Below are 21,489 nucleotides of genomic sequence, written 5' to 3' on the forward strand. Positions count from 1 at the left end.
TTCAGGAGAGGAACCAGACTGGAACTCTCAATTTGAGTGTCAGTAGCATATAGATAACATTTAAAGCCATAAGACTGTAATAACCCAGAAGGGAATATAGATACAATAAAAAAATTCTGAATTTATTTTGTATTTACAATTGACAGGGTTTGCTGGCTGTCTAAATGTAGGTATAAAAGATAAAATTTGAGAATGCCTCCAAGGATTTATAAAGAATAAAAAAAGCTGTTGGTGGATTGATTCTGGGGCTCTCCAATAATTGAAGATAAAGAGGAACCAACAAATTGGATTGAAAAAAATGTTTAAAGAGGTAGGAATCAAACCAGACAAGTGTGATATCTTGGAAACCAAACCAAAAAAAAAAAAAAAAAGTGTTTCAAGGAGTTAGCAATGGTCAGCTGTGTCAAATGCTTCTGTATTTACATGAAAACTCAGAAATGACCATTAGCTTTCATGTGATAGACATCATCGTCAATCTGGCTTAAAAGTAGTGTCAATTGAGTGATGGGAGCAAAAAGGTGATGATGGGAACTGCTTTAAGTGAGAACAGAGGGAGAAAAATTGTAGCACCGATTATAACATTTTAGACAATCCTACTGAGGAATTTTGCCACAAAAGAGAGCAATTGCGGTGATGGTTTCAGGGGGAGATGTGGTCAATCTTCCTGTTTGTTTTTTTAGGATGAGGCAAATACTAGGATGTATTTAAGCTAATAAGAATTGGTTAACAGAGAGGGAAACTTTAAAGATACATATTAAAGCAGGGAAGAAGGGTTTACTGAATAATGTTTTTGGATAGGCTAGAGAGGATGGGGTCTAGTACATGCAAGAATGGTGCTGGCCTTTGCTAGAAACTTGAACATATCATCTATATGAACAAGAGAGAGGTAAAGTTTTTTTTTTTTTTTCAAGGTGCAGGTAAGTGGGTAGATATCTTGGGAGCTGGTACAGTTTCTCTTTTGATGGGATCTTTTTCTCAATGGCTCAGGAAAAAGGGCCATGAGCCAAGGAGGTGTGAAGAGAGAGGAAGAATAACAGACCATTTGAGGTGGATTTTCCTGAACTGGAAATGAAAGATGATGGCAGGACTGTGTTTTTTCCTTTGGTCATATTTCAGTGGCTTAGGGCAGAGCAAAGAGTTTAGATTTAATGAGGGTTTTGGTTTAGGCACAGATAGGTAAGAAAAGGAATGGGGAAAAACCTAGTGAAGGTATCTGCATGGGAGTGATTATGACGATTGACCGTGGAATTTAGTTAAGTAGTGAAGTGAGGACACAGGGTGTTGGGGTCCAGGCCAGGGAAAGGATATGAGACTAATGGACTGTAGGTGCAGTGAGTTAGATTTTCAAAGGACTTTTGGAGTTTTGTGACCAAAGTGAGCTGGAATATGAGAAGTAGTGTTAAAAAGTGTGTATGAAATTGAGATTATTGAGGAATTGCAGTTATTATAAAGACAATTTGTAGCATGTGGCCAGGGAGGTGAGAGGCTGGGAGTAGGTTGGAGGGAAGATCGCTGGAAGAGATCCACCCCTCCCCATCCCCATCACAAGGAAAGTAGATATTAGTTTGCAAAAGTTCAAGCCCTTAGATCTGCTTTTGAAGGAGAAGAGGCTATTTGTAAGAAAGCTGGTAAGTTTCTATTCCAAGGTTAATGATCTAATAGGAAGACTGCAGGTGCGGCTGTCAGGCCCAAGTCCTAGGTGAAAATGCAGGTCTGTGAGCCCCTAGGACCGGACCATAACGACTTTAACAGCCATAACGACCGTAACTGCCATAACGGCCGGCTGCGCGAGGCCCTTCCAGCATTTCCACTTTCGTCAGGTACTGGAGAGGGCTGCCGGCCGGGTGCCAGGGCAGAGGGGCAGGGCGGACGGCTAGGAGTCCAAGAAACATCCTGGTCTGAGGGAAAGACTGCAGCCTGCACCGCCATGAATAAGCTTTTCAGCTTCTGGAAGAGGAAGAATGAGACCCGCAGCCAGGGCTACAACCTTCTAGAAAAGGATTTAAAGAAACTTCACAGAGCTGCTTCAATTGGGGATTTGAAGAAGCTGAAGGAATGCTTTCAGATCAAGAAATATGATGTAAACATGCAGGACAAAAAATACAGGTGACCAGACTGAAGAGCCAGCGCGGGAGGACGGGTTGGGGCCTGGGTCGTTCAACCAGAAATAAGACAAGTAGGGGCTGTTTGACACTGATTGTCACTCCCGGTTTCCCAAAGAAGAGAGATTGTCTGGTAACCATTGGCAGAGGGTCCCACTCCAACTTTCGGCTTTTTATTTAATTTTTTTAAAATGCTGGGCTGGGCGCAGTCACTCACGCCTGTAATCCCAGCACTCTGGGAGGCCGAGGTGGGTGGATCTCCTGAGGTCAGGAGTTCGAGACCAGCCTGGCCAACATGGTGAAACCCCGTCTCTAACCAAAAATACAAAAATTAGTGGGGCGTGGTGGCGGGCGCCTGTAATCCCAGCTACTCAGGTGGTTGAGGTAGGAGAATCACTTGAACCCGGAAGGCAGAGGTTGCAGTGAGCCAAGATCGGGCCACTGCATTCCAGCCTGAGTGACAGAGCAAGACTCCTTTCAAAAAAAAAAAAAAAAAAATGCTTACTTGAATATTTTCTACCCTTCCTGAATCCATCCTCTCCTCTCACTGGTTTAGTCTCCACTGGCAGTCTATCTTTTCCCCACCTTACTGTTTTACTTCTTGGTAATAGATCATCCCCAGGCACTAAGATGTACAATTTTGCTAATGGAAGAATAGGAAAAGAGTAGAGACGACCCCCCTGGAACATTGGTTAGTTAGATTTTAACACTTGGAAACATCAAAACAAGTAACTTTTAAATTTTTGGAAAAAGAAGCTTGCTGAGTTTATTGATACTTAACAGACTTATTTGGACAGAGGATGATTTTTTTTCTCCCTTCATTGCTACCCATTACTCATCACCAATTTTCTTAAATCTGATTTCATTTTCTCACCAAATATATGCTGCAAATATGTGTAACAACTGTATAAATGTGTCAGATTCTGGGATAATATGATAAGCCGTACTATTCATCAACCACACTCATTATCATTGAACTTGTCAAGTCACAAAGATCTCTCATAGCCCCCTGGGGCCTTGATGCAACACAATCAGCTATATGAACTCTGTTAAACCACTGTCCTTACTTTGGTTACAATTTAAAAGAGACTTTGAGAATCTCCAAACTCAGAGTTGCTGTTAAGCTGGGGTTGACAAACTGAGGGACTGCCCAGATAGCGTCATACCCAGGTTAGCTTTATAACAAGTACAGTTTTAGGCTCTATCTTGGCATACTTGAGAGCACAATGGCTGCTTCAAAACAGGCATTTGAACTCGCTGTTAATCAAATTCTCCTTTAATCTAAAGTGAGTTTCTCATAGAGCGCACATACACTTAATCCTTGAACAACGTAGGGGTTGGGGTGGGGAGCCAACCCCCTGTGAAGTAAAAATTTGCTAATAATTTTTGACTCCCCCAGAACTTAACTATAAATAGCCTACTATTGTTTGGAAGTGTTACCAACAGCATAAACAGTTAACATATATTTTGTATGTAATATGTATTATCCACTGTATTCTTACAATAAAGTTAGCAAAAGAAAAAGTTATTAGGAAAATTATAAGGAAGAGAAAATATATTTACTATTAAGTTGAAGTGGATCATCATAAAGTTCTTCATCCTGTTTTCTTCACATTGACTAGATGGAGGAGGAGGAAGAAGAGGGGTTGATCATAGTGTCTCTGGTATTTTATGGTAGTAAATGATAAAATAGACTGATATCTACATATATTTTATGCATTCATGGCATACATAACCTTTTCTTAATTTTTCAATATTTTTAGCCTACATGTTTCATCTGTAGGTTTTTTCAAATTGTTGCAAATTTCCAAAATTTTTCTAATATAGCTATTGAAAAAAATCTGTGTATAAGTGAACCTACACAGTTCAAACACCTGCTGTTCAAGGGTCAACTGTAGTTGCATCTTGTGTTTTATCTATTCAGCCACTGTTTGATTACAGAGCTTAATCTATTTACATTTAAAGTATTTATAGATAGGGAAAGTTTTACTCTTGCTATTTTGTTAGCTTTTGTGTCACTCTTATAGTTCCTCTGTCTTTTTCTTTCTTACTTCCTTTGTATTTTCTTGATTTTGTGCTTTGATATTGATGTGCTTTGGTTCCTTTCTTTTTTGTGTAACTTCTACAGATTTTTTTTTGTGGTTACTTTGGGACTTACATAAAATAGCTCATAGCAGTTTATTTTAAGTTGCTAACACTTGAAGTTCAATAGCATATAAAAATTCTAAATTTTTTTTTTTTTTGAGACGGAGTCTCGCTCTGTCACCCAGGCTGGAGTGCAGTGGCGCGATCTCGGCTCACTGCAAGCTCCACCTCCCGGGTTCACGCCATTCTCCTGCCTCAGCCTCTCCAAGTAGCTGGGACTACAGGTGCTCGCCACCACGCCCGGCTAATTTTTTTGTATTTTTAATAGAGACGGGGTTTCACCATGGTCTCTATCTCTTGACCTTGCGATCCGCCCGCCTCGGCCTCCCAAAGTGCTGGGATTACAAGCGTGAGCCACTGCACAGTTTATCTCCCCCCAAACTTTGTTGTTGTCATAATTAACATGGATTCATATTGTTTATGGGGAAGCTGGGGTGCTGGCAAGCCACCCCCTTTGCTCTCTTGGGTACAGCTGGGAGCTCGTGAGTCTCTTTCTGATCATATGGCCCTGTGTTGGAGGAAGGATCTTCAGCAAGAGGGTGTTCTGAATCTCTCTCTTAGTTCTAGTGCCTCTAGTTTTGTATTCTCTCAGGGTGCAGGAGACTTTCAATTAGTTTCTGAGTTTTCACAAAGGTAGTTTGTCCTTACACTGTTGCTGAATTGGTGTGTTTGTTGTGAGGAAAGGTACTTCAGGGTTTCCTACTCTGTCATATTGCTGACATCACTCTGGTTAATCTTTTTAATGTGGATCACTTATGAAAAATTTCCTCAGTTACATAATATCTTCAAACAAACCCATTAACAACCACTTGCTGCGAAAATTAATACATATTAAGAAACAAAGGTGTTTGGCATTAGTAACAGTAAATATGTACTATCTGTGGCTGCCTTAAAATATTTTTGGGAGTTTTCAAGTCATAGGGTATGAAAAGCATCATCTTGCATCACAGTTGGGTAAGTGAAAACTATACGGTTAGGAAAAGGATTTGTATTTACCTTACTGGTAGTATTATGACTTTTCTTTTTTTTTGAACAAAAACAGTGTTGTCCAATCTTCTAGATGGCTTTTATCCTACACCACTCCACTGAATAACTTTATAAGGTAATTAATAACTTCAATGTGACTTCATTCAGGGGTCAGTTTTTAGTCTTACCTTGCTGGCATGTCAGCAAAGTATTTTATTTGCCATATCAGTGGTATTCGAAATATTGTCTTTCAGAACACTGGGGCCATCTGGCATTTCTCCTAATTCTGTGGACACTTCTTTTGACACTCCTTTGCTGGTTTCTCTTCATCTTCCTGAATTGTAAACACTTAAGGAATTCCACCAGAAATGATTCTCTCTCTACTTTTATCTTCACTCTCCTGGTGAAGAGAGAGATTAGCTTTAAATATATATATTCCAGTGCCTTCCAACTTTTAATCTCCAGCCAACCAGACCTCTTGCTGCCTACATTTATACTTGGATATATAATATTCACTGGTATGCTAATAAATGTTTAATAACAGGCCCTTAATGGGTAGGGGAGGGAAAGAGGGAAAACCCTGATTCATACAGTTTGTAAATTGTGGCCAATTTTAAGCTACCAATGTGATATCAACTGGCTTGCAAAATTCCTGAAAATTTAACAGTTAGCTTGTAAGAACCACTAGCTCCATCACATCACTACTTAGCTTTCTCAAACTGAGGTCTCAAACATTCTCAAACTAAGATCCTGTTATTCCACTTCTGACCTGCCTTTTCTTTTTCTATAAATGCCAAATGTTATCTTTCAATTGCTTAAGGCTGAAATTCTAGAATATTTTTGATTCCTCTAATTCCTTCACGTCCATTTGATTAAACAGCAAATCTTATTGGCTCCTCTTTCCAAATAAATCTAACATCCAAGCATTTCTTGCCACCTTTATAAGTACTACCATAGTCAAAGCCACCATTATGTCTTAACTAGAATTACTACAGTGGCCACTTAACTACACTTTCCCCTTTTCAGCTTATTCTCAACACAGCAGTCAGAATGATCCTGTGTAATGTATGTCAAATGATATTATTCCTTGTTTTCACAACTTACAGTCACTTCCCATCTTACTAGGGGTAAAAGCCAGATCCATCCAGTGTCTCATACAACCCTATATGATCTTCATCTTCACCCTGTTACTTGTCTGATCTTACCTCCTACAACTCTTCCTTTCATTCATTTACCTCCAGCTACACTGGCCTTCTTACTGTTCCACAGAAATGCAAGACATGCATTAGGGTTTTTGGACTTGCTGGTCCCTCTGCCTGGGGTGCTTTTCCCTCAGATAGTCATATGACTTGCTCTTTCACTTCCTTTAGGTGTTATTCAACTGTTACCTTACTAGTGAGGCCTTCCCTGGCTACTCTTTACCTACAGTTGTACCCTTTCTCCTCACTGACATTTCCTACCCTTCTTCCCTGCTTTTCTCTTTAGAACTTAATATTGTCTGATGTACTTTTTATCTTTTAAATTGTTGTTTACCTCTTCTACTAACACGTATGATTTATAAAAGCAGGTATTTGCATATGTTTTGTTTGCTGATATATCCTCATCACCTAGAACCCTGCCTAGCCATAGTGAGGGCTTAATATTTTTAAAATAAATGAATGAAAGTATGAATACATACATACATTCACATATAAATAGGATAACTTAAAGATACTATTCAGCAATAAATGCAATGAATTATGGATATGTGCAAAAATATGGGTGAATCTTGAAAGTGTCACGTTAACTGAAAGAAACCAGACACAAATGACTCCATTTACATGAAATTCTAGAAAAGGTAAAAGCACTGTAGCATAGAGTAAACAACAAAAAAAGAAAACTACAGTCCAATATTCCTGATGAACATAGACACAAAAATCATCAACAAAATACTAACAAGCCAAATCCAGCAGTACATCAAAAAGATAATTCAACACAATCAAGTGGGTTTTACTCCAGGTATACAAGGATGGTTCAATATATGCAAATCAATAAATGTGATTCACCACATAAACAGAATTAAAAGCAAAAATCAGATGATCATCTCAATAGTTGCAGGAAAAACATTGATAAAATCCAACATCCCTTCATGATAAAAACCCTCGACAAACTAGGCATCAAAGGAACATACCTCAAAATAATAAGGAACATCTATGACAAACACACAGCCAACATCATACTGAATGTGGAAAAGTTGAAAGCATTCCTCCTAAGAACTGAAATAAAGCAAAGATGTCTGCTCTCACCACTCCTATTCAACATAGTACTGGAAGTCCTAGCCAGAAAAATCAGGCAAAAGAAATAAAAGGCATCCAAATTGACAAAGAAGATATGAAATTATCTCTATCACATGGACATAAAGGTGGAAATAATAGACACTAGGGACTCCAAATGGGGGAATGGTGGGATGGGCATGAGAGTTGAAAAACTACCTATTAGATACTATGTTCACTATTTGGGTAATGAGTTCAGCAGAAGCACAGCATTATGCAAGATACCCATGTAACAAACCTGCATATGTACACCCCGAATCTAAAAAAAAGGATAGTGACATAATGTAAATTAATAGTTACCAGTGGTTTTAGATATGGGGGGAGGGGAAAGAATTGACTGCAAAGAATTGACTATAAATTGACTAGTCAAAATTCATAAAATTGTACACTTTAATTTTATTATAAATTACACCTTGATAAAGCTGAATGAAAAAAATCTCAAACTGTGTATTTCTGTTTGAACGGTGTGTGTGTGTGTAGAGAGATACTGAAAATGAGAAAGATAAAATATTAAAGGACATATACTTAAATTGCTATTTCCGAGAGAGATGAAATGTGGGCAGAGGAAAGTAGAGTGAGATGGTCATTGGGAACTATTTGTTTTGTTTGAATTTTTAATAAGGTAAATGTTTTATCAAATGTTTCACAGACTCATTTTGGAAGCGTTGTGCTTAAGGTCTCTGAAACCTCATGTAAACATATGTGCATATTAATGGCCTAATGGAAGTAATATTTTTAGATATGTTTTCCAGTAAAAAAAATGATACTAAAAATTAGAATTTCTGGTAAAAAAGAAAAAAAAGGGACGGGGAAATAGCATAAGCAGATAGTTCAGGAAGCCATAGTGGCCTAGTAGGAAAAACATTGTTCTGAGAGTCAAAATCTGAGTTTGAGGCCTTCTCTACATCTGTATGATGCAGAGATACCTTCAGTCTCATCTTTCAAACTAGAGCTACTACTCGATTAGTGTTTTCTAAACAAAGATCTGCAAAGCTCTGTTGCAGGCATCTTATTAAATCAGAATAGCTCCCTGTTAATGTGCTCTGCGTAGTTAGCTTCTATTTTTGTTTTTATTTCAAGAGCACTGTGCCGATTAAGTTTGAAAATGAATTGGAGATGTTTAATATCTCTCCTGCTATAAAATCACTTCTATGGTTTTTAATAAAAAAGCCCTTAAGATCTATACATAACTTGGTGAGTGGAGGCCCAATTCTAAATTAATACCTTCAACCATACTACTCAAACCTAGATTACATCGAAAGTGCCCAGCCTAGAGATGAAAATAAATGACCCAGTGTGAGTTAGCTTCCTTGGTTACTTCTCTTTCACTCACCCTGAACTCTAAGTTATCAAGAGCCCAAGAATGTCACTTAAAAAGGGCATTCTCATGATGAGACTCAATTGAAGGCTACAGCTGTGCCCGGGCCCTGTACTCTGTCTAGCAGATAACACTTTTCACTTCAGCTTTCAAAGTAATCTTTCAACCTTGACACTCATCTGAGTCATCCCTTTTGCTAAAGTTCAATTTGAGATTTCTGGTATCTGATCATTCATCACCTGTCCACAGTCTATGCTGACAATTTTTCCATCGATATATGAGAGAGTGAGAGTCTGGGAGAAAATAGAACTTGAATGAAACAAAATGACATCGGTTAGCCTGAAAACCTAGAAACCAATACTAAGCTTCACAGGAATTTAGATTTCTGATTAGATTAAGTACCATGAGTTAAGAAGTAACAATATAAACTAAAGTCTTAAATTGGGAGTATAATGTATTCATGAAAGTTAAGGATTTTTGACAAATGGAATAATATTGATTTTAAAATGTTTCTCTAAGATATCTGTAAATAGACTTTTTGCATTCAACTGTTTCAAGAAATAGAATGGCCTTTGTTTTTGACATTAAGTGGAAAAGCATTCCTATTGGCCTCGAAGCATTTACATTATATGTGTAAACATATAGATAAGTGGCCATGACAAATTTTTTTTTTTTTTGCTGCTTGCTCCAATTGTGAGCTCTAAAATTTAAGGACACTTAAATCTAAAATTTAAAATAAAATGAATGTAAATGTTAAATCTGTATGGTTTTTAAAACATTTTGTTTTTTTTTTAAACTAAGATAACTGCTTTAAAAGGATGTCAGATATTCTAAGTAAAAATCTTCTTTGCAAGATTGACGGTTTGAGTGAATATTGTGAACTTTTTAGTGTTTTGTGCATGCTCAAAGCTAGAGTAATTCTTATTTTCAGATTTTGTATAAATGACCCCAGGCTGTATTGTTCAATACCTCCTTTGAAAGTGGAATCTTTCATGGCTATTTTATTTTATTGAATTTGTGGCTGATTTCCTAAGTTCTTGGAGCTATTACTATGAGCCATGACATTTTTTTATGAGATTTGTTACTGAAGGTTTTAGATTCAGTTGGTGGAAGAGCGAGGTATACAGCAGGGTGCAGCAGCTATTTGTGGAGGACCTATTGGGAATTCATTTACTTTCTCTTAGTAAGAGCAGTGTGTGTGTGTGTGTGTGTGTGTGTGTGTGTGTGTGTGTGTGTAATTTTATGTATTTATTTTAAATTAGTTAAAAAATTGGAGTTGGAGGGAGAGGCAGATCTAAAAATTGGGTGGAAACCACCAAAGTTCCTTGAAACTAAATTCTCAAGATACGTGTAATGGCAGATGAAGGAGACACATCAAAATGTTTGCCAGGATTTGCTATCTACTGCAAGGGCTTATCTTTGGTGGGCTTAAAGCTATTTAGCCCTGTGTTATGTTTGGATTGAGGGCTCTGAAAACTCCTATTACATAAGGAATTTCACCCTTAAGCCAAACTGTAAATGTGAACAGAAAGGTTAATCAGTGCTTCATTGTATCAGGATTACTGAGAAATTAGTCATCAGAAATTTGCTTGGTAAGGATGGAATCACAGTAAAGTAAGGTGGATAGTTTTGAGGGAAACATAATTTAGACCATGTTGTTTGATGAATCATTTTTGTCCTACAACAAAGTACTTCTTTGTTCATTCCTTAAATTCAGATTGTCTTTTCCATGAAGTATGTTAATTAATTATAACTTCAGGTTTTATTTAGTTATGTTAGCTGACTGTCCTCTTCCTGACTGTGCTCTCTCTTTAGCTAAATAATAATATAATTGGTTAAAATTTGGCTTTTTATATTGTAGTTGTATTACAGTCTTGCCTTCCAGAGATTACATTCAGGTAAACTTAGTTAGAATTTTAGCTTTCTCCAATTTTTTTGAACTGTTTTTATATTTTCTTGGTTTATTGCCAGAGATGATAAGTAATTGTGTATAGGTTTTATCTTTTTGAAAATTACCTTATTTTTAAGTAGTTATCTTATTTTTGAGGTTCACCTTTTTGCTACTCCTGTGTGTCAGTAGCAGGTCTATTTAGGTACCCATAGAGTACTTCTGAGGAGCTAAAGTGAAACAAGGAAAATAAATAAGTTTCTTGTTTGGAACATGGATTATTTATATGTAGCCTTGGTATTATAAAATTATCTAAAAACAAGGCTATAATGATATCACCTTAGAAGTAGATAAATGTTTATTGAGGGCCAGTCCAGGCTAAAAACTGCAAAATTTAAATGGCTCTAATTAGTCTTCTGTCATAATTCATGAATGTGTGTATGGTTTCTGGTAGGCTACCTAGAATAGGGTTCTTTAGAAGTAGAAATTAGTGTAATAACTTAAAATAGAGTTAAGAGCTACAACTTAGAGAGTACTTAGGCATTCACCTTTTACTTCTCAGAAACAAATGCCAACTTTAATCACTGAGTAAATAAAGAAAAACACACAATTAGGTATAGCATGTCATTGATTAAGTAATATCCTTTCCTCCTGTTACCTATTAGATGTATTTCAGGTTTTAAATATAATTTCTAAATTTTATTGTGATACCTAACTTTATTATCTTTTCCAAGGCCCAGATATCATTTTGGTATTTTTTAAAAAACCTATTTTCATCTCATTATAGTTAAGTTTTTCTTGAAGTGAAATATAATCTTCAACACACTTGCGCAGCCCTGAAAGTTCAATAAAAGGTAATTGTAATTAATGTACATTTGTTTAAATAGAAATATGTGCATGAAGCAAGTACCTTACCAATGTACAATCTGGCTTGTTTTTGGGTAAAACAAGTAACTTCTCAAACGAAGACTTATCTCTAACTTTGTGTTTTGTTTTATTGACATAGAACGCCTTTGCACCTAGCCTGTGCTAATGGACATACACATGTTGTACTTTTCCTAATTGAGCAACGATGCAAAATAAATGTCCTGGATAGTGAAAACAAATCCCCATTGATTAAGGTATGCCATAATTTTTCTTTTTCAATTGGAATGTGTTTGAGTTCTCCTAGTTAACTTTTGTTGATTTTTCATGTTTTAAAACATAGTATCAAACATTAATTTATCATATCCCAAGTAGTAAATTGGTTACTCATCTACTCTTGTTGCATTAACAGGCAGTACAGTGTCAAAATGAGGATTGTGCTACTATTCTTCTAAACTGTGGTGCAGACCCAGATCTGAGGGATATTCATTATAATACTGCTCTTCACTATGCTGTTTGTGGTCAAAGTTTGTCATTAGTTGGAAAACTGCTTGAATATGAAGCTGATCTTGAAATGAAAAATAAGGTAGTTTTCTATTAAAGAAAAAAATCCTATATTTTAGAAAGCAACTGAAGAGCATATTTCAGATAATTCATCTATGTTGAAATATATGTTATATAAAGCATGAATTTTCCAAACTAAAATTGGGGAGAAAGAGAAGAGATTATCAAAAACTGATAAAATTTTTCTTCTCTTGAAGTCTTTATTTTATTGCAGATTGTAATCCTGACCTCCAAAGAAACACTATATTTAACAACTATAATTGTTTAACAGGCCATAACAAATGAGGAATATTTAATTCTCTTATAACTGGGTATTGATAAAAATCATAAAACCCACCTTTTTTCTATTTTATTGATATACTCATGAATAATAACAACAGAGTTGAAATAGCAAATCACACAATATTAAAATTAATCTAACTCTTCTATTGAGGCATTATGAATAGCCGATGAATTTTTTTAAAAAGCATATTGAGCCGGGCATGGTGGCTCACGCCTGTAATCCCAGCACATTGGGAGGCCGAGGCGGGTGGATCACGAGGTCAGGAGATCGAGACCATCCTGGCTAACGCAGTGAAACCCCATCTCTACTAAAAGTACAAAAAATTAGCTGGGCGTCGTGGCGGGCGCCTGTAGTCCCAGCTGCTCGGGAGGCTGAGGCAGGAGAATGGCGTGGACCTGGGAGGCGGGGCTTGCAGTGAGCCAAGATTGCTCCACTGCACTCTAGCCTGGGCAACAGAGCAAGACTCTGTCTCAAAAAAAAAAAAAAAAAGCATATTGATACTTTACTGATATTTTGTCTACATGACAGCCAAAATAAGTGTCAGCCTGGGAAGTTTAAATGAAACCCAGTGGAAATCTGAATGTGACAATATTGTGAAATGTGAATTGATGGTATGCAATGCTTACATTAAATGCTAGGTGCTCATCACTTACTTAGTCTAGGCTGCTCTTACCTACAATTTGAATTAAGCCTAAAATAGAAACTTTAATTTTTTTGTCTGGCTCAACCCTGATTTGTTTTCTTGGTCTTTGAAATCACATTTTTTTATGTATTAAGATCTTTTAAGAGTTAAATTGTATATTCAGAAGTTCTTATGCACACATATTTAAAGTTGAACTTTAAAGAGCATGAAAATTTGCTACAATATTTTAATCATTTTTAAATAATTTTTTCAGGATGGGTGTACTCCACTATTAGTTGCCGTTACTAACAATAATCCAAAAATGGTAAAATTTCTTCTGGAGAAAGGGGCTGATGTGAATGCTTCAGATAATTATCAAAGGTATAATTAATAAATAAGATAGCACATAACTAGAGCTACCTAATAGGATTATGTGTGTGTATGTGTATGTGTGTGTGTGTGTGTGTGTGTGTGTCCACAAAACACAATATATATGATATTGGGAAAATATAGAACCATAAGACCCATAGGATGTATGCTCACATGCTTTTGGACAGATTACCTAAACTTTTAGGATTTATTTTTCCCTTTGTAAAATCAGTTGGGCCAGGTATCAATTGGTTATTATTATTATTTATCATTTATTATTAGAATTTAACATTAGACTCTTACATAGATGACCAACTGTTGTAGTTAAATGGGGTCAGGGGACCCAAAGTCTGAAGACACATTCCTTCATGGAATTTTGAGACGTATTTTTGAAAACACTAGGCTTCCAGGAAGAAGAGATTGAAAATGATTGAGCTAGCTGCTTCCTAGGTACTATTCATGTTTAGACTCCATGATATGATCTGTGACTGGCAAACTTTTTTGAGCAGATCTGCTGTACTTTTTACATTCTTGCCTTGACTCTTTCTGATAGAGGTCCTACATTTGAGTAGTAAATTGAGAAGACTGAATTTTTAAAATTAGGCATGTTTAAGATCTTTACATGGGCATCCATTTCTATCTCTTGCTCCAGAACAGCACTTATGCTTGCTGTCAGTGGTGAACCAACATGTTCAGTAAATCATCTTCTTCGGCAAGGTGTGGAATTATGTTGCAAAGATACTCGTGGATTCACAGCTGAGGAATATGTTTATTTCTTTGGTTTTACCGTGTAAGTGATACTGCATGTCTTTTAACAACTGTATGGGGTTTGATTATAAAGATCAAAGCCTAAGCCCCAAAGTACAAGGCTGGAATAGGCTCAACAGTAGGGGTAACCACATACAAATCTGTGCAGGGATTCTTGATTTTCTCTGTTTGTGGGTTCAATCAATATAAGGGCTACAGATGGGCTGAATATGCAAATCAACTACCAGAGGCAGGAGCATTGGAAATGTGCCGGGACAGGGATTTAGACACTTGTAAGATAGCCATTAATAAAACATATAGGTGATAGAGTTGGACAAAAGATGATTCATTCACACAAAGCCTTTCATTGCCTTTAGATATTATTAATATATGGATTGTATTCATGTTTTGAATATTATTGTTAACATTTCATTAGCTAACCTTAGTTTGATAAGTGTTCAGAATTCTAAAGTATGCTCTATTTACACCCAAAAGAAAAACTATTTACCTGTATGAATACAAAGTTCTGATTTTTAATAGTTAATGAGAAAATTACATATGATACACAAAAATTTAATTTATAGCTTATCAATTTAACTTATAGATAATTTGTAGCTAATTTAATTTATAGCTTAATGAAGTAAAATAACATACAAGGTATTTTCTCTATAATTTTATTTTAAAAGCAATTTAAAATTATAAGTAGGCATTTTTTTCAGTTTTTATTATTCTTCTTCCACTGCTTTATTCACATTTTAGGAATACTTTTTAATCATTAATTCCATATGAAAAGCATAGGTGGGAGGGAAGAAAAATAATCACATATACATACAGATGTTTAGTCTTGATTTAACTTTAGACACAAAATAATTTTTATTCTATTAAATGCATGAACCATAATTGAATAAATATAATATTTTCATCTTTGTAATACGGAACATGTGTACTTTGTTTTACTTTGGTTTAAGCAGACCATATGCATAAAATCTTAAATGAAATAAACACGTAAATTATTGGTGAATATCCAAACTATAAAAGGATTCTTCACTCTACAAAAGGGATCCCTAATGTTTCTTTTATGTATGATTTTTTTCCATCACTTAAAAAGTGTATATGAAACTAGAAGACACATGTATCTGTTTAGTAATGTATCTATTGGTCAAAAACAGAACTTGTATATTTAAAATACTTATTTACATATATGTAAGCAAGTCTCATGAAGGCATTATTGGATAGTTTGATGAGAAGGAAATCTTACAATCTTCCTTTATCTCCCCCAAATGGCTTTTAGAACAGAAAATTCTTTTTGTAGATTGCTCCATCATTAATTTTAAAATACAAACATATTGACCATGAAGTTTTTGTCCTCTTAATAGATTCATATTTTCAATGTCGAAAATTGTAAGATAATTACATTTTTTTCTTTTTTTTCAAAGAGGTGAAAGGGAAGAAAAGCAACTTCCTAATGATTAAGCAATTACCTCTAGGATGTGGAAATGATCAACATTTAATAAAAATTACAAGTGACTCTTCAAAACTACAGTCTAATTCCCCTTGTCCTTTCACAGTATTTGCCCCTCTTTTGCAGTGGGAACTAAGCTTTCTGTAATTGTGACTTTGTTGCTCAAGTAGCTGTTGCCTATGTAACGTACTTAAGTATGTGCTGCTTCATAACATCATTTGTTGGCTCTCTATGTAGAATCTACGTGGATTCTATGGCTTAGTAAAGTGGAAGCATAGACAATATTCCTCACATAGTTTTAAAAAATTAGTGAAACACTTCCAAATGAAGGAATTCTATTTAAGTATTTATTTTATGGTTAGCCATAACCCATGCATTTCTTCATTTCTCTCATTAAAATTCAGAAGCCATATGGCTCTTTTCTGTCATGGAGCAAAAGTATATTCATCACTGGACGTGTTTCAGTCCCTGACTGAGTTAATTGTCTTCACTTTGTTAATTTACTATAAAACCTGAGAGCTGTGGGCTGAATTTCCCCCTGAAATTCACACGTGAAAGCCCGTGGCCTAGTACCTGTGAATGTGACCATTTTTGGAGATAGAGCCTTTAAAGGGGTGTTTAAGTTAAAGTGAGGCCATTAGGGTTGGCCCTAATTTAATTTCTAACCTGGGTCCTTATAAAAAGGGGAGGTTAGAACATGCAGAGAGACACAGGGGTGCTCACGCTCAGAGGGATGACTTATATGAAAAATCATCTAAAGGGCAGTCACCTAAAGCAGGTGTCCCTAACCTCTGCGCCATGGACCAGACCTGGTCTGTGGCCTGTGAGGAACCGGGCAGCACAGCAGGAGGTGAGCCGCAGGCCATCAAGCAATACCGCCTGAGCTCCGCCTCCTGTCAGATAAACGGAGGCATTGGGTTCTCATAGGAGCACGAACCCTCTTGTGAACCACTTTGCAAAGGATCTAGTTATGAGAATCTAACTAGTGCTTGATGATATCAGGTGGAACAGTTTCATCCTGAAACACCCCTGTCCCCCCACTTCTGTGGAAAAATTGCCTTCCACAGCGTCAGTCCCTGGTGCCAAAAAGGTTGGGGATCACTAATCTAAAGAATAGTTATCTAAAAGGCAAATAAATGCCTGGGACAGATTTTCCCTTAAGGACCTCAGAGAAAGCCTACCCTACTGGCACCTCAATAAATGTGCAGCCGACAGAACTATGAGAAAAATAGTTTCTGTTTAAGCTGCCGCATTTGTGGTGTTTTGTTATGGCACCTCTAGGAAATGAATACACCAACTATAAATTAAAGCCATTTTTACTATCTTGATAGTGGCTTTAAAAAAAATCATATTTGTGATAGCAGGAAGAAAAGAGGTGCCAGAGAATGGGAATACATGAAATAAAAGTGGTGTCTGTTGACAGAGTTGGCTCAAGAGGAAGCTTGTCCTCAAGTGTGTTACATTCTTGGGGCAGCATTGGCTGGCGTGTAAGGTTTTGATTTGATACTTATATGTTAGGAATTAAATTTCTATGCATGCTGGCATTCACACATAATTTCCTTTATGAATAGATACCCACAATTCACTGCGAGCCATGGAAAGAAGAAACATGCTAAATAGACACCTTATTCTTGGCACTACGTGTGACTAAAGGAAGGTAAGATTGCTAACTGGATTAGTGTTTTTTTTCTTGTTGCTTTTTATTTGTTAATTTTTTAGGAAAGGAAACAACTGTCTTAAGTAACATTTAATTTTAAAATGGAAATTTTTTATTATTTTGAAATGTCAAATATTTTTAAGAACTATTCTTAAGAATATTTGTGATTAAAATATTCTGACACTGTGTTGGCTGAAAATGTAAAGATGTAATGTAAAAATATGCTTAATGATCAAGATCATTTTTTAACCCGTTGTCTCATGTCTAGCTATAAGAAAATTTTTGCACATATATATTTTCATAGATGAAAAACTATCATAAAAATTTTAATTTTATTGTAAAAATACATTAAATAAGCACTGTTGATAGTATTTAATATAAGATACACCAAATAATTATATAAAATTTTAAAGAAAGTAACAATATTTGTAAAGAATTGAATTTACTGTGCATCAACTAAAATAAAATTTTGTTATTCATTTGCAAGAATATATACAGTTATTTAGGTCTGTAAAAAATAGCTTTTATTGACAAGTATGTTTTACACTGACTTGTTTTGTTGGATGAGAGGAAAACTTTTAGAACTCTCCTCTGTATTCACTAGCAAGCAGACTCCTGCACTACAATTCACCCCCAGTGTAAAATGGAAGAAAATAAAAAGTACATAGAAGGAGTGTGGAGGCAATAGAAGATCATATAAATTCGCAACTGTTCAAGCCCTCTCCATCCCCCATCCCCACAAATCTATAGTGATAATGCTTACAACAATGTTTGGTCCTATCAATTCCAGGTGAATAAACTTAAGGGAGAATTTCTCTGAATTACCTTTTTTTTTTTTTTTTTTTTTCTGTTTTTGAGGTGGAGTCTCACTCTGTCACCCAGGCCAGAGTGTGCAGTGATGCAATCTCAGCTCACTGCAATTTCTGCCTCCTGGGTTCAAGCGATTTTCCTGCCTCAGCCTCCCAAGTAGTTGGGATTACAGGCTCCACCACCATGCCCAACTGATTTTTGTATTTTTGGTAGAGATGGGGTTTCACCATGTTTTCCAGGCTGGTCTCGAACTCCTGACCTCAGGAGATCTGCCAGCCTCGGCCTCCCAAAGTGCTGTAATTACATGCATGAGCCACTGTGCCTGGCCCTCTGAATTACTCTTAATGTATACTCTTATTTCTTCTTCTCCTGCACTTCTCTCTCTCTTTTAAATGTCTATGCAGCTCTAAGAAGTGAAGAATTTCTGTGATTTATACTTCGTTTCTTAAGGGAACTAAAGCAGTAGAAACTACAGAAAAATCATTGCTACATTTTGAGTGCCTCTTGAGGGTAGACAGTTAAAACCAGGCTCAGTCATTTTATTCTGGCAAGTTTGTTCACAGTTCATAGTGAAATGTTAATTAATATTTTAAAGCATAGATTTATTGTGTCAAGAAAATTACCAAAAGATGTTGCAAAAATGGTGAACGTAAAAAGTTATATTTCTGTCAGATTCAAAAGGGACTACTTAATCATTTTAAAATTACTATTAGATATAGAAATGCTAAATTATAATTGTGTTGTAGCTGAGGCATATAATTTAAGAAATACATGTGGAAATGGAAATATTTAGACATAAGTGAAGACATTATAAATATCATTTGTTTCCTAGATATGGAACCCATTTCTACAATTTCTTTGCTGCTTCCTTGAATTGGAAAAAATGTATTTTGAAAGAACCGTTAAGTGAACTATTATAATATTTTTGCTGACTAGCCAGTTGAAGAAAAGTTTGTTAATTGGATGGGATTTTTTTTTTTCACGTTAGAAGACATGAAGAAATTTTAAAAGATAAACATCTATATTGTGAACCATCAGCTGAAAAGATAAATTTGTGTTCAATATATAGGCAGAAAAAAATTTGTGTCAAAATATTGAATGGAATAATAATGAGTAAACTGTGTTAGGCGTGTATTAAAACATTTAAATAAAATAAAAATACATTTTGGCTACAAAATGAAGGAAAACATTATAAATAATCCTGTGTAAATCAAAATTATCTTTTATTTACAAGTATTTTCACTGGTAAAACCTTTTTGATTTTTTAGAAACACTATAGTACTATAATATATATTCAGAAAACTTGGGTATTATAGAAAAGAAAAAAGAAAATGCATCACTCAAAGTCTCATTACCCAAACAAAACATTTGTTAAATTTTTGGCATGTTTTGTAGTATTTTAAAATTTGCTTAGTTTGTTTTTCCTCAAAGAGAATTTCCAATTTTACATTTTTCTTCTTGAAAACACAATACATTGTTCACAGTTTTCACTGTGCTCTTTGCTATAGCTTAAACACATCAAGTGTGGTCTGGCTTCAGAAGAGTTCCCTATAAGACCCTTTTTCCTTTAGTTACTGCCTAGGACAACTCCTCACGGGACCTCAGTCACTGCTTTGTCATTCTGTCACTTACAATGCACTACTCTCTTCTTGCATTTTGGAATTAAAGCTCCATGAGGGCTTGAACTTTTTGTTCCCTACTACTTGTAAAATGCCTGGTGTATAGTAGATATTCAATTTGCCGAATAATAAGTGATACTTGTCAGGCCCTGTTCCAGTAACTTTACATATCTTACCTCATGATCTTTGCACAGTCTTGTTGAGGTAGGAAGTATTTGTATCCTCATTTTAAGATGAGAACATTGAGGTGCAACATGTTTCAATGACTTGCTTGAGGTTACTGAGCTAGAACACTGGGAGCTGGTGTATAAACCCATGCTCTCTGGATTTGAACCTAGCCAGTCCCATGCCAGAATTTGTACCATAAACCAATATGTCATGTCATTTCTCTCATGAATGAATGCATATCATCCTTGTAAGCTCTACTTTTAATGGCTCAGAAGGAAGATTTTCTTTGAATTTGAAACTTGTTTAAACCACTCTTTTATTTAAGTATGTTTGTTTCACTTATTTCTAGTGCTAGGTGATATTGAAGAGCTAAAATGGAAGGGAAAAAAAACCAGACAATTCCTAACTTCACGTCAACAAACATTTAATTTCTGCTATGGTTTCAATCAGTGATTCTTAACTGGGAGCAATTTTGACCCCAGGGGATATTTGGCAATGTCTGCTGAGATTTTTGATTGTCAAGACTGAGAATCAATACTGCTAAATATCCTATCATGCATGGGACAGTCCCCACAACAAGTAATTGTCTGGCCCCAAATGTCAACAGTTTCACGGCTGAGAACTCTGATCTAGATTCTATATTATATGCGGGGACCAAAGATGAAAAAGATGTTTTTATATACTCTGTCTTAAATGAGCTCACAAATGTTTAGTTTCCCCACTCCCAGTCTTTATGTAAGCAGAGTTAGAACATGTGTAGTGTACCTTCGCCATTAGCAGAAAAGGAGGGAGTGGTAAACTACCTAGTGTAGATTAGGGAGGGTCGGGTGATTTCAGCTAAAAAGGAATTTTTGGCTGGGCTCGTAGAATAAGTAGGGTTTCTCTAGATCTCCCAATCAAAACTTAGTCAATCATAATAAAAAGTTCATAACAGAGGCAGAAGCAAAACACCCAAGAATCAGAGGAGAGAGGAAGTCACCACAAGGTTAACATTGGTGAGGTACATGAGATTTTAACCAGGTTCTAAAGGGTAGGTGGAATTTTGACATAGTACATCTAATAAGAAATTAGGCTTGGCACGTTGGCTCACACCTGTAATCCCAACACTTTGAGTGGCTGAGGTGGGAGGATCACTGGAGCCCAGGAGTTTGAGACCAGCTTGGGCAACATAACGACATCCCATCTCTACAAAAAATTTAAAAATTAGCCAAGTATGGTGGCACATGCTGGTAGTCTCACATACTTAGGAGACTCCTGCTGAAGTGGGAGGATTGCTTGAGCCTAGGGGGTTGAGGCCTCAGTCAGTTGTGATTTTGCCACTGTACTCCAGCCTGACCTTGACATAAAAAAGAAAAAAAATAAATTAGGTGGGATGAAGAACTTTGTATATTTTATAATAGAATTTGTGTTGACTACTCTTCGGGGAAAATGTGTACTCTAAAATGGTATGCTGTAGTGCAGATGTAGTGCACAGATATTTGATCTGATTTTGCCAGCTCTGCTTCTCCATTACTGTTAAATCTCTAGGAACAATTTTGTGAATTCGCTCAAGTATTTCAATTCTTAGAATATTGTCAAATTGTGAATTACTTT

General features: G+C 36.0%; 1 protein-coding gene across 2 annotated transcripts; it reads left to right on the forward strand.

The window, feature by feature from the left end:
- The first annotated feature begins 1,797 nt into the window (after positions 1-1,797).
- On the forward strand, positions 1,798-19,308 carry ANKRD7 (ankyrin repeat domain 7). 2 transcript variants are annotated; one of them, XM_058426200.1, is made up of 8 exons: positions 1,798-2,106; positions 5,290-5,349; positions 11,738-11,852; positions 12,008-12,181; positions 13,339-13,445; positions 14,086-14,223; positions 17,214-17,299; positions 18,942-19,308. In XM_058426200.1, exons 1-7 carry the CDS (start codon positions 1,928-1,930, stop codon positions 17,260-17,262), a joined length of 822 nt encoding a protein of 273 aa, XP_058282183.1. In that variant the 5' UTR covers positions 1,798-1,927; the 3' UTR covers positions 17,263-17,299; positions 18,942-19,308. The 2 variants fall into 2 exon arrangements, with proteins under 2 accessions (XP_058282183.1, XP_032617447.2); XM_032761556.2 differs by lacking the exon at positions 5,290-5,349 and having other exon boundaries at positions 1,799-2,106.
- Positions 19,309-21,489: the final 2,181 nt, after the last annotated feature.

The sequence above is a fragment of the Hylobates moloch genome, unplaced genomic scaffold (genome assembly GCF_009828535.3).
Source record: "Hylobates moloch isolate HMO894 unplaced genomic scaffold, HMol_V3 SCAFFOLD_1, whole genome shotgun sequence".
NCBI classification, from domain to species: Eukaryota; Metazoa; Chordata; class Mammalia; order Primates; family Hylobatidae; genus Hylobates; species Hylobates moloch.

Bases quoted from the DNA above. Each gene is read 5' to 3' on its own strand.
- ANKRD7 (XM_058426200.1), top strand. From the start codon at position 1,928: ATGAATAAGCTTTTCAGCTTCTGGAAGAGGAAGAATGAGACCCGCAGC. The intron at 2,107-5,289 runs GTGACCAGACTG...GAACAAAAACAG, and splicing joins ATGCAGGACAAAAAATACAG to TGTTGTCCAATCTTCTAGAT. The intron at 14,224-17,213 runs GTAAGTGATACT...CTTTATGAATAG, and splicing joins TATTTCTTTGGTTTTACCGT to ATACCCACAATTCACTGCGA.